Consider the following 17,309-nt stretch of genomic DNA (forward strand, 5'->3'; position numbering starts at 1 on the left):
GAAAATGCCAAGCAGGGTGGCTGGAAAAACACCCAGAGGCTATCCCTGGATCCACCAGCAGCCTCTACTCCCAAACACGCTTGGACTCTCCTACCTCTAGTGGAATCATGCATATTCTGCGGCCCTCCAGGCCGGGCACAAGGGTGGTTAGGGGCTTGGAGAGGAGTGTACCAGGGCAGAGGGGTGGGGCAGCAGAGGCGGAACCTATCGCTTCCGCTCCAGACTTCCTTTTCCTACCAGTGTTAGCGTCTCCGGGCTTCCCTGCATCCCAGCTGCAGCCCCGCTCCTCGCACTAAAGGGCGAGCATGAACGGTGGGCGGGGAGGAGGTGTGGCTTATACAGGGATGCACTTAAAAGGCATCGGTGGGGCACCCTCACCCACCCACCCCGCACTGTGCGCAGCTGCTCTCCCTGGCCATGAGTGGCGCGGCTGGCCCGGATTTGGCGGAGGTGCCGGAGGAGCGACGTTTCCTCAGGTCAGCCGGGAAGGGGATGCCGGGGACTCCATGGCAGCGATGCGACCCAGGGGACCAGAGGCAGAGGCATGGCTGGGAGGGGGAATGAGAGCAGAGGCATGGCCAGGGAGGGCCCCAGAAATCCGAGGCCCACTGGGCATTTCACTGGACAGACTATGCGCTGCCGACGCCTCTGAACCTACGTTGCCACGGAAACAGCATCCGCGGCAGCCGGGCTTCTCGTGGATGATTCCTCAGCATGAGTACTCACTCCCCCATCATCCCTTACCCCAACCAAGGCCCACTTACCCTTTGCATGTCCCAGGGACTCTGGAGCCTCTATTCCTCTTTCCCCATCTGAACTCTTTTACTCTCAGGTCCTCAAACGCTCACACAGCCCTTGGTGGGTCACCTGCTACTATCACCTTGTTCAGAGAAGGAAACTGAGGCCTAGGGAGGGAAGCCACTGCCTGAGCTAGAGCTAGGGTGATTCTTGAACACATGGGCCACCTGCCACAGGGTTGATGAATTTGGGGTCTGGAGCTGGCAATTGTGGCTATCTCCTACCTCGTCCTGAGTCATCCTGTGTGACATTGGACCCTAAGCAGGGCTATGGACCTCTCTGCGAACCAGATTCATCTAACAGCCTTTTGTCTGGCCACTTCTATCCACTGTCCAATCAGCCTCTCCTCTCAGGGCAGCCTCTCCTCTCAGGGCAGCCAGTCCAGTGACTGGCTGATGTCCAGATTCAGCGTAAACACCCAGCACATCCTAGGCAGGGGGAGAATAATGTTTTAGAAGCTGAGCTATGACATTATCCAGCATGGGGGACAGTGGGCCAGTTGTTTAGGGCCTCAAACACCACTGAAGAGTGCTGGGGCTCTGTGGGGTGGATAGGAGTGGAACACAGTAAACAAGGGAAGAGAAGGCATTGAGGCTGGAGACATAATGGGGGTGTGTAGGCGTGATAAGGAATTTGAGTATTCTCTGAATACTGCGGAGCCTTAAGAAGGTTTTCAACATGGTGATGTGACCTATTCAAGTTTTCAATGCCTCCATTACTTGTGTTGTGGAGTTGGGGGGAGGGGGTGGTATGAGATCGCTATAGACAGTCAGGTGAGCAATGATGGAGGGCTGGCATCAAGAAGTATGAGGATGAAGAGAAGCAGATGGAGCTGAGAGCCCAGGGAAGGTCTGGGTCTGGTATGGGCACCCTGGCCTCCAAAATAGTCTTTTACTGGAAGTATTTTGGGAGCATCAAGCCCAGTTCCCTTTGAAACCAGGTCCCCTCAGCCCTTCTGGGACAAATCCTGGGCCTCAGCTCCTCTCATCTGGAAGCTAATGTTGAGTGAAGCAAGAGGCACCCTCATAATTCCCCAGTCCTACATTTCTGCCCTGTCCCCATACCATACCCAAAGCCACCACCACAGGCTCCTAGCCTGGACCACCCTCTTTCCATGGAGTTCCCGTTATCACCCTATTGACCAGTTAGGCAGGAAGATAATGTTCTAAGTGGTTACCTGAGACCAGAGCTTTTGGACCGAGGAAGAAGAGGAGGAAAGGATGGTTCTCCCACCCTCATTTCCCCCTCCATCCTCCTGTGGGAGCTGCAATCAGAGCTGTGGAGAAATAAACCACATTCCCAAACGACCTTCCCAGGAGCCAGGCCAGCCTGCAGGAGGTAGGGAGATCTCCCCACTCTGTACTTCAACCTCATCCCACATTGGCCAAACACAAGCTCAGGGTTGAATATGGCTGTGATTGCTGTGATCTTGGGGCATGTGGCCTCCTTGCCCTCAACCTTTATCTCCCCCATCTGTGTGAGCCCCCAAAGTGTGTTCCTGACCCAGTATCTCAGTCTTGCTCACTCTGCTCCAGCCATACTAGTCTCCATTCTGTCCCTTGAACCTGCCAAATTTGTTTCACTGCAAGGCCTTAGCCCTCGCTGTTCTTGCCACCTGGATTACCTCCCGTAGTGCTCCAGGCCAGTTCCCCCAGGAGGCCCTCCCTGACTCCCCATCCCACAGCAGTCCTCGTTCTCCACTTCCACTCCTCCTGCTGCCTGGCCTGGTCACCCTGCAAAATTGGCCAGGAGTTTGTGTTTTCCTGCTCACAAAATCAAAGGAGGGAACCTAGGATTCATCCCAACAAACCTCTGCCATCTGTAGGTCTGCCTCTGCTGTTTTGCTTACTCGCCATTTGTGGCTCTGGAGACAGACACCAAGCGTGGAAGTCTGGGTTTTCCCACTCACTTTCTGCATGACCCTGGGCAAGCCACTTGGCTTCTCTGAGTTGTTGGATGTTCTTCCAACTCTTCTGGGCCTGGCTTTATTATTATTACCCTCTCTAGAGTCTGCTGAACTGGGGGTAGGTGCTGTTTCCCAATAGGACTGGGTCCTGTTTGGGGGAAATGGCATCAGGCCATAGACCCTGCCCAGCTGTCCAACCCCTGATTCTGGAGTGAGGAACACCTGATCTTCAAAACCAATTCTCCCTCTCTGCGACCACTAAGCCCAGGCCCCTTGGAAGGCCCCTAAGCCAACTTAGAAAGGTCTGGTGCTTGGTATAATGCTCTATCACCATCTTGAAATTCTTAATTTTTTAACAAGGGCCCCCCACATTTGCATTTTGAATGGGGCCCCGAAAAATCGTCTAGCTCATCCTGCCTTTACTTTTGCAAAGAAAGGAGCAAGGCTCAGAAAGATGAAACAGACCCCAGTCACTCAGCAAGGCAGTGGCAGGGCTTCCCCTCAGTGGGTTGGCATCTCTCTGGGCACAATTATCTGAATTGTACCACTGCCTTTGAGGAGGGGTCGCCAGTGGGTCTCATAGCTGCAGACCCCACATCCGCCTCCCTAAGTTGAGCCATCAAATTCTTCTGCAGCCTTCACAACTCACCTCCCCCACGTACCCCGAGTCCAGTCAGCCCCCTCCAGTGTCCTAGAGCTCAAACAGTGGTTTCCTCTGCTTGAAATCCATCCATAGCCCCCAAAGAAGTTCTTCATGCCCCATTCCTCCTTCTGGGTTCCTCCCACCTTGGGGCCTGGGGGCGTCTCGTTCCTGCTCAGTATCTCACGCTTTGGGGCAGTTGAACCAACATGCGCCACCGCGCGTTTCCTCGACCACCAGAGGGCGCCCTCACCTCAGGCTTCGTCTCAAACCTCCCTCTGCCTGCCTGGTTCCATCCAACCATGTGTGCTTCAGATCGGGAAACGGGGTCCGGGGTGACGTCAGGGACTGGCTTGGAATATTGGTAGAATATTTCTGGTTCCATCCAAGCCTCTGTCTCTAGGTGTCAGTCTCTGTTTCTCAATGACTCTGAGCATCTCTCCCTATTCTGTTCAGCACCGAGGAGGCAGCCGCCCTGGAGCGGGAGCTTCTGGAGGATTATCGCTTTGGGCGACAGCAGTTGGTGGAGATGTGCGGTCATGCTAGTGCCGTGGCTGTGACCAAGGTACATAATCCCAGACCCTCAGCCTTGACCCCAGCCAGATGGCCAGATGGCCAGCCCTTGGCCTAGCTGCATGAACCCCGTGGATGTGCGGCCCTCAAGAAGCTCCTTTTTGCTTGGGGCCACCCCAGCCCGTCGCTCAAATGAGGAAACTGAGGCCCAGAGAGGCTCGTCACTGGGCCAGGCCAGGCAGGGACCCAAGACCTAGGGTGTCAGGGTCAGGGCAGAGGTCAGGATCCCTAGAGACAGAGGCTGGAATGCAGAGACCGAAGTGTTGCAGGGTGGGGTCTGGGGCCCTTGAGGTACAGATGTGACTGCCTACCTCTGCCACCTCCTGGGTCTTGGGCATGGGGAACATTGGTTCCTGCAGTCCAAGCACCCCCAAACAACCCTGTGCCACAGGTGGGAAACAGAGGCTCAGAGGCAGGGAGGGGCCTAAGCAGGGTTCCAAGGGATGGGAAGCGTAGCAGTGTCTGGTCTGGGGCAAACCCCCCACCCTCTAGGTTCCTGCAAAGGACTTGAGAGTAAAAGCAATGATGATACTACTATCGTACTTTGCCCCATGTTACCCCTGAACAAGGGTAATAAAACTAACATCATTTAATAAACATAAATAACTTAGAAAAGTGCCTGATAGAATTAGGGTTCCAGCATGTAATGCTTCTCCTCCTCTTCCCCCCCATCTCTTCTTATTATCACTGTATACTTAAAAAAAAACCGCTCAATATCTTTCTTTATGTGGACTCAATTTTTTTTTACATAAATGTTCTTAATTTCTAAATGAAACATATCCTGAGTGAGGTGCCCAAAGAAGAAGGAAATGGTGAAAATCTAAGCCACAGAAGCAAAGCCAGTGTAATAAAGCTTTGCCCAGCTCCCGGTGACCAATCATCGGGTTTTTGCCCTGAAAGCCCCAAGTCCATGTAGAAGCCCCCTTGATCTTAGCCAGCCAGATGATGTCACCCTCCCTGACTCTGAGTGTGGCGTGGTGAGTCGCAGGCACAGTCAGGGCCTCACTGAGACCTTGGGAAGGAGACTCAAAAATGAAATAATTTTACTTCTGTGTAGTTGTAGGTTAGAGTATGGCTGGGCCCCCCAGAGCCACTCTGGGGCTAGGGAGAATCCCCAGAGGCCTGTCAGAGCCATTGTCACTCCTATTCGATAGAAGCAAGCTGAGGCTGAGGGAGGAGAGCAGGGTCGAGGCCACTCAGAGTCAAAGCAGGTTGGGATTTGAACACCAGCATGCTTAACTCCTGTGTTAAGGAGAGAGAGATGCATGGTCCTACAGAGACAGAGAGTCTGAGAGATAGAGACTGAGACAAAGAGACACAGAGACAGAGACAAACCAGATAGAGAGAGACAGACGGGGAGAGACACAGAGAGTTTGAAAGATACATAAAGACAGAAGTGAAGACAGGCTGATGGAGAGAGACAGGCGGAGAGGGACAGGGCATGGCAGGTTGGAAAAGTACTCCCCTCCCTCCAAGGCCTGGAAAGTGGGTGGGGGAGGGGCAGCCACTGCAGTGGAAAAAGGTGGAGGAATGTCTGCAACTCAGGCCGAGAATAAACAAACCACAGTCCTGGCGCCTGGTGGTGGCAGGAGGCACGTTTTCCCATTCCCTCTTGGCAGAGCCTGAGGCAAGGACTCTGTGTCTCCAAGGAGGAAACTGAGGCCCCAAGAGGCCCTGCCCTTTGCCCAGAACACTCTTCCTTCTGTCCCTATCCTATTGCCTCCAGGCCCAAGCCCTGTCCTTTCCACTGCCTGGGGCCTCAGTTTCCCCACAGGAGCAAGGAAGAATTCCAAGCACCATGCCTTTGCCTTCACTGTGTCTCCTTCTAGGTGTTTCCCTTGTCTGCCCTCTCCCGGAAGCAGAGGACAGTGCTGGTTGTGTGTGGCCCGGAGCAGAACGGGGCTGTGGGGCTGGTCTGTGCCCGGCACCTGCGGGTGTTTGTGAGTAGTAAGGACTCCCTTTGCCTCCCAGGGTTACGCCCCCACCCCAACCTCACAGAAATCGATTCTTCCTCTTCGTAGTGTCCCAAGGGAACGTAGAGGCTGGACAAGTTACAGAATATGCCCAGTGCTTGCCCCAGGCAGGGTCTGCTGCCTGGTGCCAGATCTGGGATCTTGGCAGAGCCTGGGGGAGGCTGGCTGGCCACCCTCCACACTGACCCCTTCCTGCCTCCCTCCCCAGGAGTATGAACCGACCATCTTCTACCCCACACGCTCACTGGACCCACTGCACCGGGACCTGACTACCCAGTGCGAGAAGATAGACATCCCTTTCCTATCCTTTCTGCCCACAGAGGTCAGTGCTCAGCAACCACTGAGGGGCAGGTGGGGGATGGTGTCCTAAGGTCACCCCTGACCCTGCCTGCCCTCCCAGGTCCAGCTCATCAATGACGCATACGGGCTGGTGGTGGATGCTGTGCTGGGCCCTGGTGTGGAGCCCTGTGAGGTCGGAGTCCCCTGCACACGTGCGCTGGCCACGCTCAAGCTGCTGTCCATCCCCCTTGTGAGCCTGGACATTCCCTCAGGCATGCCAGGCATAGGGGGGATGTGCAGGGACTGGGGGACCTGGGGAAGGGCCCTTGTGCTCTGGCTCCTGCCCTGGCTTGCCTGCTCTGGACCTCAGTTTCCCCATCATGGATGGATTGTGCACTCTGGGTGTGGCAGAGGGTACATCCATCCCTCAGATGGGTAAGACCAGGGCTGTAGCCCAAGTAACCCTGCGTCCCCTCCCCCCCTACACCCAGCCCAGTGTGCCCGCTGCCCACCCTGGCCCAGTCGCCTGGGCAGACGTGAGCTCACCCGGCAAAAGCCTCGCCCGGCCTGGCTGTCGCCCCATGCCTGTTGGAGCCATTAGGCCATGGGCAGACGGAACAAACAGCTGCTGGCCAGTCGGACCCTCTACAGGGGGTGGCTGGACTCGTGGGGATGTCCCTTGTCTTGTAAGACCCAGGGCCATCTCAGTAAGATGCCACAGAGCTGGGGAAAAGCGATGTTGGCTATGAGGAGGTGGGCTGTCTGGTCTGAGGGTGGAGGCCAGGGTCACCAAAGGAAGAAATAAAGTCAGAGGGACGAGGCTTTTAGTTAGTGGCCCCAGACTCCAGTCAGAGGCAGGAGAGAAGGCGAGACCCCTAATCTGAAGGCGGAGGGTCATTTGAGAAGTGGCAGAGCCTATGGCCCAGTGAAGAAAGTGGTGGGGTCCTGCAAAGTCAAGAGGCAAGATCTAGCCTGAAGGCAGGGATGTCAGGTCAGAGGGAAGAGTGTCTAGTCAGAGGAGGATGGGTGCTCAGGTTGGGTGGGGGACGGGGCACTTCCTGTCAGAGGCGAGAACCTGAGGCAAGAAGACAGGTCTGATGGGGAAGACTTGTCTGAGGATGGAGGCGAGTCTGTCCTCTGAATGGGCATCTAGTCAGAGCCGGGAGGCTGGCTGGGCGTCAGGGTGGAATGAGATGCTAGTGTAAGTGGGGAAGCTCAGGATTGATAGGGAAGGAGGGACGGAGACAGACACCGGCAGAAGCATGGGTCTAATTGCGAAGGGGCAGCAGGTGGAAATGATATATGTAGTCTGAAGGCAGATGAATATTGGGTAGCAGGATGGGAGGAGGGGCAGAAAAGTATTAGGGCAGAGGCTCTGGTCAGATGGAGAGGGAAACATCTCCAAGGAGGCGAAAGAGATTGGGTTGAGGGTGAAAGCTTAGTTTTATGGGGAGGTAGGTCTGACCAAGACTCACGTGACAGAGAGCAGAGGCTGGGTCTGATGGGGAAGGTTAAGTGGGTAGTAGGGTGGCAGTACTCTCCTCTGAGGGCGAGCACCGCGCCCAGCTCCCAATCGCCCCCGCTCCCGCCCCTCCTCCCTCAGGCTGGGATGCGGAGACCGGCGGTGACACTGAAGATGGGCTGCGACCTGACGTGCTGGTATCGCTGGCGGCGCCCAAGCGCTGCGCTGGCCGCTTCTCTGGGCGCCACCACTTTGTGGCCGGCAGGTTCGTGCCCGACGACGTGCGCCGAAAGTTCGCTCTGCGCCTGCCTGGGTACACTGGCACCGACTGCGTGGCGGCACTGTAACCGCACCCCGCACCCACGTGGCTTGGACGCTCGCCAATAAACAGATGTCCCACCACCGCCTGGCCTCGCCTCCTCTGTGCGCCGCGGGTGGGCAGACTCGGGAAGGGACTTCCCACGGGTCGCCCAGCGGCCCAAGGCGGGAGGGAGGGCAGATGCATATTGGGACTTCTCTCTACGGAGGCCAGATTCAGGGTGGGACTTCTGCCTGCTCGGGTGGCCTAAGGCCATAGGGTCAAAGTTCGATTCGATGGAAGATTTCTGGCCGCCTAAAGCGTGAAGGTTCGGGCAGCTTCAAGCTCCAGTCCAAGAGGCGCTTCCCACAGGCAGCTTGGGACCCAACGTGAAGAACGGAGGGTGGGTTGAAGGAGGGATTTCCAGCCGGCAACTGGGGGACGCAGGCCAGCCTCCGCGCGGAGGCACAGCAGGATGCATCAAAGGGGGAGACCTAGAGAGGTTGCTTACACATTCAAGTCACCCAGGGCCGAGGAGCTTTGCCTGGACGGGGCGGGGCCTGGGCGAGGCGGGGCCAGCGGTCTCGTCCCGCTTCCATCCTCAGCCCCACCCGCACCGGCCGCCAGACCTGCGGGAGTCCGACCTGAGCGCGCCTCAGAACTGGGACTCTCCCTCGGAGGCTCGGACTCGGCCATGGCGTCACTGCCGCCACTGCTCTGCCTCTGTGTCGCCGCTGCGCACCTGGTGGGGGCCCGAGGTGAGGCGCCCCCAGGCCCCAACCCAGCCCCCTAGGCTCCCGAAAGTCTGGCAGTGGGGCTGGCATGCAGCCGCCAGGAGAGAACCAAGGGACTGCTCGCTTTCCCTGGCCTGGGTCTCCTTTGCCAGCCCGGGGATGCGGGGAGTGAGGGGTCCCGGGGAGGCCGAGGGGACAGGACCTCGTCCACGCTCTTTCTTCCTGGAAGAAACTGTAGGGGCACTAGGAATATGGATGGCTCTTCTGGGTTCCTTCGGATGGTGGGGTACCTATCTCAGCCCTAACGTCTGGACACTGAATCATTCTATCCCAGCCCCTCTCACCCAACTCCTTTTCTCTACCACACATCTCCCGCTCTGAAAAGAAAGTCCCATCTCTGGAAGACTCAGTGGAGCGGAGAACTGGGCCCACTTCTCAGATGAGGAGACTGAGGCTTCAGGCGGGGAGGGACTTGTCTGAGGTCATTGCCTAGCCAACTATCTCAGACAACTGGAAGCCAAAGAAGCCAGGCTCAATTCCAAAGACCTCCTGCTGGCAGTGTGGGCCTCAAGTGCAGGGATGAAAGGTAGACTGAGGGAGGGACTTCCAGCAGGCAAATGAACAAAGGGGAATACAATTTAACCTGAGGGCACAGCACATTTAGGGGGAGAACTGGGTCTGGAGAGCAGGGTGGACAACTTCCACGGCCCATGGAATTGGGGCTGGGTCTGAGTGAGGGTTGGGGCTGTGGGGTCATAGGGAGGCTTCTTGGAGGAGGGGGCGCTGCAGTCCTTGGGGTCAGCCAGAACTGGGCTCTGGCTTCTAAGAGCCTCAGTTTTCTGCAAAATGGGGGTAGTCATGGCAGTACCTTGCATAAAAAGAGCTCACAGGGGTTTCCATGAGCACCCCTTCCCCCTGTCCTCACTCCTTCCACAGGCACCACCCCCATTGAGGAGCCCACGGCAACTGCGTGGGGTCTTGAAGATCCATTGCTGGGCCTTGGCCAGTCCTCACCAGTCCTGGAGGACTGGGAAGGTGAGTCGGCCTGGGTCAAAGTCCTGGCTCTGCTGTGGACTGTGGTGTGAGCTCTGGCTGGTGGGGGTCACATGAGGAGGGGACACAAGCTGGGTGAAGATTCCGGTAGTGTTCTGGTTTTTGGACATGACAGCCCCTGGAAGTAGTGCCCCAAGAGGTCTAAGTTTTAGAAGCAGAGAGGTGAGAGTCCAGGCTGTCAAGGAGGAAACCAAGAAGAGGTAGTGGTGGGGTGGTGGGACCACCTGCCCAGGCCATCCAGGGAAGCTGGAGATCTGGAACCTGGGTCTCTAGTTTTTGGACTAGGGAGGTCCTATTTGACTTGCTCTTAAATCCGATATGGAACGGGCTCCCCCTGGGGGGTTGATATGAGAGGCCATCCCCTTCTGCCTATGGTAGTTTCAGCCTGTGGTGGGTTCACTGGGCAGTGAGCAAGGCCCCCAGCTGGTGCAAACAGTGAGCTGCCAGGCAGCAGAAAGCCACAGCTAGGGCTGGTGTCAGTCTGGCTTCTCACATCTCAAAGGTTCTGAATTCTCAGGGTGGGGGCAGGTGAGACAGTGGAAAGATCTCCACGTGCACTGATGTGACAGTTCAGGCAATGGTCAGCAGACTAGGGCTGGTCAAGGGGAGGTCACCTCCCGGTGACCCCTTCACAGCTCCTTCTGCCCTTGAGGGCTCTGGATTAGGGCAGAGCTTTGGCAGGCTGGGGTAGCCCTTGCTCATTGCGGTGGCCGGGAGGAGGGCTTGGCTTAGCATGTAAGGCCCGTACCACGCAGATGGGGCCCGACAGGCTGCGAGCCCGGGTCCCAGCGTGTGCGGTGCCCACAGAGGCCAGCGAGTGGACGTCTTGGTTCAACGTGGACCACCCGGGCGGCGACGGCGACTTCGAGAGCCTGGCCGCCATCCGCTTCTATTATGGGCCGGCGCGGGTGTGCCCACGGCCGCTGGCACTGGAGGCGCGCACCACGGACTGGGCCCTGCCGTCCACCGTCGGCGAGCGTGTGCATTTGAACCCCACGCGCGGTTTCTGGTGCCTCAACCGCGAGCAGCCACGCGGCCGCCGCTGCTCCAACTACCACGTGCGCTTCCGCTGCCCGCTAGGTGAGGGCGGGGACCAGAGGGGGCGGGGCTTGCGTAGGGTAGGAGGGGTTGTGAGAGGCAGGAAACTCTCCTAGGTGGGTGGGGCCTGAATAGGTGGTGCTAGGGAGAACGCGTGTGCGTTTGGGCGTGGCTAGAAAGAGTCGGAGTCCAAGCAGAGACACGGGACCAGGTGGGGGCAGGGCTTTGGGAAGGAGGGGCTGGGAATATCTGGGAGTTTAGGTGGGGGGCAAAAAGGGGCCTCCGGAGCTCATCTACCTCCCGCTGCCCTCAGTTATGATCATTTCAATTGCGTTCTGTGGGGGCTTGTTTTGAGCTTCAAATGTGAGGGGCGCAGGCAGAACTGCAGGCTAACCTCGAGGAGCTTAGTTGGTACCTCAACTGCACCTTCGATCGGTACTCCTGGGGGAGCACTGATGGAAGCAGTGGACAGGACTTCTCTTTGTAGTACCTGCGGGGGCGTCCTTCAGTCCTCCACTGTTACCAAACTTCCAGGAGGCATATTCCTTAGGATGGGCAGCCGCCTAACCATCCACCCACCCGTCCTCCCCGCAGAGGCCTCGTGGGGAGCGTGGGGCCCGTGGGGTCCCTGTTCAGGGAGCTGCGGGCCAGGCCGTCGCTTGCGCCGCCGCCGCTGCTCAAGCTCCGCTGGAAATACATGTCCCGGACGCCCCCTGGAGGCACAGAAGTGTGTGCGGCCTCGATGTCCAGGTAGGAGGGGCGGGGCCAGTTGAGCGACGAACCTAGAAAGGCGGGGCTAGTTGGGAATGGAGCCTTGTGGGCGGGGCATGGACAAAAGGCGGAGCCTGGGTGCAGGGGTTGGGGCTGGAGGGCCCGAACTTAGTTCAAAGGAGATTGGCTCTTCCTTCTCTTTTGGGCCCCACCTCTCGAGGAGCATTGGTGAATGTGTACATCTGGACGGGTGGACGCTCTGGGGGTAGTGTTCAGACATGGGCAGATCTGAGGAGCTTTTCCTGTGCGCACGCCTAGTGTGCAGATGTCCCAGTGGACGCGGACACACACAGAACTGGGCTCACGCACCTGGGGTGCACACATGCGGCATTCGCAGCCCCTGCCCGTTCCCTGCGCCCACACGGACACGCGCTCACACCCTGGCAGACACGATACCCAGGCCCTCCCAGGGCCAGACGCCAGGCCATCCAGGAGGCGACTGGAAATTCCTATTCGGCCCGGGCTCCACAAACACGGTCTGGATACTGTGCCGGCAGAGCCCGCGCGGCAGGGTGGGGGAGCACCATGGCCAATGGGGTGGTGGGGTCCCCACCCTACCCCGCCTGGCTCTGCCCTTCCCGCGGCGGCGCCTCTGCCCTGAAGTTTCCAATGGAATTTTCCATTTTGTAGAGAAACCACGGGTTGGGAGGGGAGGGAGATGTTCTGGGCCCAAGATCCCGCCCCTTGCTGGGCCCCCAGCCCCGGCCTGGACATTTCTCTTATGCTGGAAGGAGTCTCTCGGTCCTGTGAGAGTCACCACTCCTGTTGCCTCCTCCAGGGCAACTTCACTTCTTATCTCCTCACCTCTCTGGACCCCAGGTCCCTCCCCGTGCTTAGCCCTGACCACTCAGCCCCATGTTCCCTCTTGCATTAGAGGTTGTGCCAAGCAGGGTCATGTTGAGGCACCTTCGATGAGTAGGTTCCGCTTCCTCTCTGCCTCCCTCTGTCCCCCAGGGTGTAGCCCCAACATGTGTGGATGCCCCAACCATGTCCTCCTGGGCTCAGTGGTCACCCCATCTGGCCGACCACTGCCAGGAGCCAGAGTCTCCCTGAGAGACTGGCCTGGTCCTGTGGCCACCAGCGATGCCCATGGATCCTTCCAGATGTCTGGAGTCTGTGCCGGCAGCCGGGCCAACGTCAGTGCCCAAATGGATGGCTTCTCTGCTGGCATGGCCCAGGCCCAGGCCAACAGCTCTATGTCTGCTGTGGTCACTATTGTTCTTGATAAGTTGGGTAAGTGCCTTGTGGTAAAGTGGGTGAGGGGGTCAAGGAACTGGGGAGGAAGTTCTGGGTGATGCCAAACACTTGAGATCAGGGTGATGTGATAGAGCAAGGCCACTGGGTAAAGAAATGAGATGTGACGCAGTCATTGAAGGTGCAAGGTGAGATGTGGAGTTGCGGAGGGAAGCATTAAGATGGGACACTATCTTTAGCAGATGTGGGGTCAACAGAGTCAGGGGAATGGGAAATGAGAGAATGGGCCTTGCTCTTTGGACATGGTCATTGGGAGAAGCTGGGATGTGGCAATGCCCTGACTTCTGCTGCCTTTGTCCCCAGAGAAGCCCTACCTGCTGAAGCACCCCGAGTCCCGAGTGCGAGAGGCCGGCCAGAATGTGACTTTCTGTTGCAAAGCTTCAGGCACCCCTACACCTAAGAAATACTCCTGGTGAGTGCCCCGACCCATGCTCAAAGGCCTCATGCCAGCTTTGGGGCTGGATTGGATTTCCTGTGATGTGGTGCCTCAATGACCTGGAGAGAACTTCTCTGCACCCTCCCTGTGCTGCATGTAGTGGGGGTGAGGGCAGCTGTGCTCCTAGCTGAAGGCCTTCTTGGTGTTGCCCAACCGCCATCCAGGTTCCACAATGGGACCCTGCTGAACAGGCAAGAATACAGGTATGGGGCCCACCTGGAGCTGCGGGGGCTGCGCCCAGACCAGGCAGGCACCTACCACTGCAAAGCATGGAATGACGCAGGCGCTGTACGCTCTGGTATCGCCCGGCTCACTGTGCTTGGTGAGTACCCTCTCCCACCTCCCCCGCCCACCCTGAGCAAGTTCTAACTCAACCCCAAATGGAGCCCCAATGTCAGACTGATCTTTGACCTTGCTGAGTCCAATCCCAGGCCCTCACTGAGCCCCTGACCCCAGCCCAGGCTCCCACCCTTGGTCTCCGATAGAGTCCTCCCCCTTACCCTTATCTGGCTGATTTCTTGCTCCCCAGCCCCGGGACAGCCCGCCTGCAACCCCCGGCCTCTTGAGCACCTGATCAAACTCCCAGATGACTGCGGTCAGCCCGGCAGTGGCCCCGCCTACCTGGATGTGGGCCTCTGCCCTGGCACCCTCTGCCCCAGCCCTGTAGGCTCAAGTACCCGGTGTGGGGATGCAGGCTCCCGCTGCTGCTCCGTGCGCCGCTTGGAGAGCAGGGAGATCCACTGCTCCACCTATGTCCTCCCTGTCAAGGTGGTGGCAGAATGTGGCTGCCAGAAATGTCTGCCCCCTAGAGGGCTGGTCCGGGGACGCGTGGTGGCTGCCGACTCAGGGGAGCCCCTGCGCTTTGCCCAGATCCTGCTGGGCCGGGAGCCCATCGGATTCACCTCCTACCAGGGTGACTTCACTATTGAGGTGCTGCCCTCTACCCAGAGGCTGGTAGTGACTTTTGTGGATCCCAGCGGCGAGTTCATGGACACTGTCAGGGTCTTGCCTTTTGACCCTCGAGGTGCTGGTGTGTACCACGAGGTCAAGGCTATGCGGAAGAAAGCCCCCATCATCTTAGATGCCGGCCAGAGCAACACGCTCCCCCTGGGGGAGCTGGAAGAGGAGCTCCCTTTGGGAGAGCTGGTCCTCCCTCCTGGAGTCTTCCGCAGAGCGGACGGAGAACCCTATGCAGGGCCTGTGGAGGCCCGGGTGACATTTGTGGACCCCCGAGATCTCACTTCGGCGGCCGCCGCCCCCAGTGACCTGCGCTTCGTGGACAGTGATGGCGAGCTGGCCCCGCTGCGCACCTATGGCATGTTTGCGGTGGACCTCCGGGCCGCCGGCTCCGCTGAACAGCTGCAGACCGGGCCCGTGTCTGTGCGTGTGGCTGCCGGCCAGATCCGCATGGCGGGCCACATGGAGGCTCTCAAGCTGTGGTCGCTGAACCCTGACACGGGCTTGTGGGAGGAGGAGAGTGGCTTCCAGAGAGAGGAATCGGCAGCCTCAAGGGTTCGCAGGGAGGAGCGGGTCTTCCTGGTGGGCAACGTGGAGATCCGAGAGCGGCGTCTATTCAACTTGGACGTGCCTGAGCGCCGCCGTTGCTTTGTGAAGGTGCGCGCCTACGCCAATGACAAGTTCGTGCCCAGTGAGCAGGTGGAGGGCGTGGTGGTCACTCTGGTCAACCTGGAGCCCGCACCTGGGTTCTCGGCCAATCCGCGTGCCTGGGGCCGGTTCGACAGCTCAGTCACCGGCCCCAACGGCGCCTGCCTCCCTGCCTTCTGCGACGCGGAAAGGCCCGATGCCTACACGGCCCTGGTCACAGCCACCTTGGGCGGAGAGGAGCTGGAGCCCGCCCCCTCACGGCCGCGCCCTCTTCCGGCCACCGTGGGCGTGTCCCAGCCCTACCTGGACAAGCTGGGGTACCGCCGCACCGACCACGATGACCCTGCCCTCAAACGCAATGGCTTCCATATCAACCTTGCTAAACCCAGGTCTGGCGACCCCGCCGAGGGCAATGGCCCTGTGTACCCATGGCGCAGCCTGCGGGCGTGCCAGGAGGCTCCAGTGAACGCCAGCCACTTTCGCTTCGCGCGCGTAGAGGCAGACAAGTATGAGTACAACGTGGTCCCATTCCGTGAGGGTGCGCCGGCCTCCTGGACCGGAGATCTCCTGGCTTGGTGGCCTAACCCGCAGGAATTCCGGGCCTGCTTCCTCAAAGTGAAGATCCAAGGTCCGCAAGAGTACATGGTCCGCTCCCACAACGCCGGGGGCAGCCATCCACGTACCCAGGGCCAGCTCTACGGGCTGCGGGATGCCCGCAGTGTCCGAGACCCCCAGCGCCCTGGAACTTCTGCTGCCTGCGTGGAGTTCAAGTGCAGCGGAATGCTGTTCGACCAGCGACAGGTGGACAGGACGCTGGTGACAATCATGCCCCAGGGCAGCTGTCGTCGCGTGGCTGTCAATGGGCTCCTGCGAGATTACTTGACCCGGCACCCCCCACCTGCCCCCACGGATGACCCGGCTGCCTTTGCCATGCTGGCCCCGCTGGACCCTCTGGGTCACAACTACGGTGTCTATACGGTCACTGACCAGAGCCCAAGGCTGGCTAAGGAGATCGCCATTGGCCGCTGCTTTGATGGCTCCTCTGATGGTTTCTCTAGGGAGATGAAGGCTGACGCGGGCACAGCTGTCACCTTCCAGTGCAGAGAGCCATCTGCTAGCCGGCCCAGCCTCTTCCAGAGGCTGCTGGAGTCCCCAGCAACAGCACTTGGTGACATCCGCAGGGAGATGAGTGAGGTGGCCCAGGCACAGGCCCAAGGTGTGGTGGGTCCCCTCCGTACCCGCCGGGGCAGAGCCTGGCAGTGATCTGGTCCCCAGCCTTGCTCCTCTGCCTTGCTCCAGACTCCTCTATTTCCAGGAAGTCTCACCCCCTTCTCCAAATGTCCCCCGCACCAGCCCAGTCAAGTCCGATGGTGGAAATGCCAGGCAGGCGAATATTGCTGTGTGACATTAAATGGAGTTCGAGTTTGTCCTGGCTGTGGGAGCCAGCATCCTGGGAGACTGCTGAGGCTGGAGGGACTCACTCCCAGCTCACATGCTAGCTATGATTTCAATTGTATTTAGACCCTGATTTCAAATATTATGCCCCTTGGGATTTCTGACCTTTGGCCTAAAGGCCCCTGTGTGTCGCTGATCTGGGTGCTTTATTGGGTCATCTGCCCCAAGCTTTATTCTTGGGGTTATTTATTGAAACAAAGCCTGTGGGGCTGGTCATGGGGGTGAGTGGTGGGTTCAGGCCCAGTGAAGGCCTGCGGAAGGGGCGTCTTGTCTCTGGGGCTGGGCAGCACAATTCTCACATTTGGTGCTTAGAAACCTCCGGGAAGTCAGGGCAGGGAATCGATTAAAGATGCTTCATTTTCAACTCATCGTGTCAGTCTTGGGGAGCGAATGATGGAGGCTGCAACTACTGACCCAAACACACCTTGGCAGAAACAGGCTCCAAACACACATGGACACTCATGTGCAAGCAGCTCAAGGGCCCTCACAAGACCCCGATGTGCCTTTTGCAGAGGTGTGGGCCCCAGCTGAGGCAAGCAGAAGTGTCTGTGACACGTGTGTGCAGAACCGAGTTGTGAGTGGCCAGAGCCTGTGCAGCCCTGACCGCTGAACACAGTAGCAACTGCTATCCTGGCCTCCTCAGTGCCTGGCTGTGGGCAGTGCCTCCTGCCTGGCCATGTGCCTAAGGGCTTCAGTGGGCAGGGAGGGGCCAAGGCAAGGGTGCATGTCCTAGGTGGCAGGAATTGAGCCCACTGTGGATTTCCTCAGCTGGATCCACAGCTGCCCCACCCTAGGCCCCACCCAGCTGACACCTGCCCATGCCTTGGCCAAATGATGATTGGGCTGCCCAAGGCCATGGTCCTGGGCCTTCTGACCTTGTTAGGACCCTCAGTCTGGAGGAGGGGGAACCATCACTTGCTCCTGTTTTGTGCATATGGCCAGGCAAGTCCTCTTGATGCCCCATGGGGCAGGTGCTGTTCTGACCACACACTCACTTTTCAGACAGAGTAACTGAAGCCCCAAAAGGAGAGGCA

The 17,309-nt window shown here is 58.6% G+C and overlaps 2 protein-coding genes across 2 annotated transcripts; both read left to right on the forward strand.

Moving 5' to 3' along the window:
- Positions 1-105: 105 nt before the first annotated feature.
- On the forward strand, positions 106-8,128 carry YJEFN3 (YjeF N-terminal domain containing 3). The gene is made up of 6 exons (XM_039867990.1): positions 106-476; positions 3,801-3,909; positions 5,747-5,857; positions 6,099-6,212; positions 6,291-6,441; positions 7,773-8,128. Exons 1-6 carry the CDS (start codon positions 418-420, stop codon positions 7,976-7,978), a joined length of 750 nt encoding a protein of 249 aa, XP_039723924.1. The 5' UTR covers positions 106-417; the 3' UTR covers positions 7,979-8,128.
- Positions 8,129-8,371: 243 nt separating this feature from the next.
- On the forward strand, positions 8,372-16,639 carry LOC120606596 (cartilage intermediate layer protein 2). Its single transcript, XM_039867989.1, has 8 exons — positions 8,372-8,687; positions 9,600-9,698; positions 10,524-10,796; positions 11,349-11,504; positions 12,480-12,758; positions 13,083-13,191; positions 13,380-13,537; positions 13,745-16,639. Exons 1-8 carry the CDS (start codon positions 8,405-8,407, stop codon positions 16,081-16,083), a joined length of 3,696 nt encoding a protein of 1,231 aa, XP_039723923.1. The 5' UTR covers positions 8,372-8,404; the 3' UTR covers positions 16,084-16,639.
- The last annotated feature ends 670 nt before the right edge of the window (positions 16,640-17,309 follow it).

The sequence above is a fragment of the Pteropus medius genome, unplaced genomic scaffold (genome assembly GCF_902729225.1).
Source record: "Pteropus medius unplaced genomic scaffold, Ma_sr-lr_union100, whole genome shotgun sequence".
NCBI classification, from domain to species: domain Eukaryota; kingdom Metazoa; phylum Chordata; class Mammalia; order Chiroptera; family Pteropodidae; genus Pteropus; species Pteropus medius.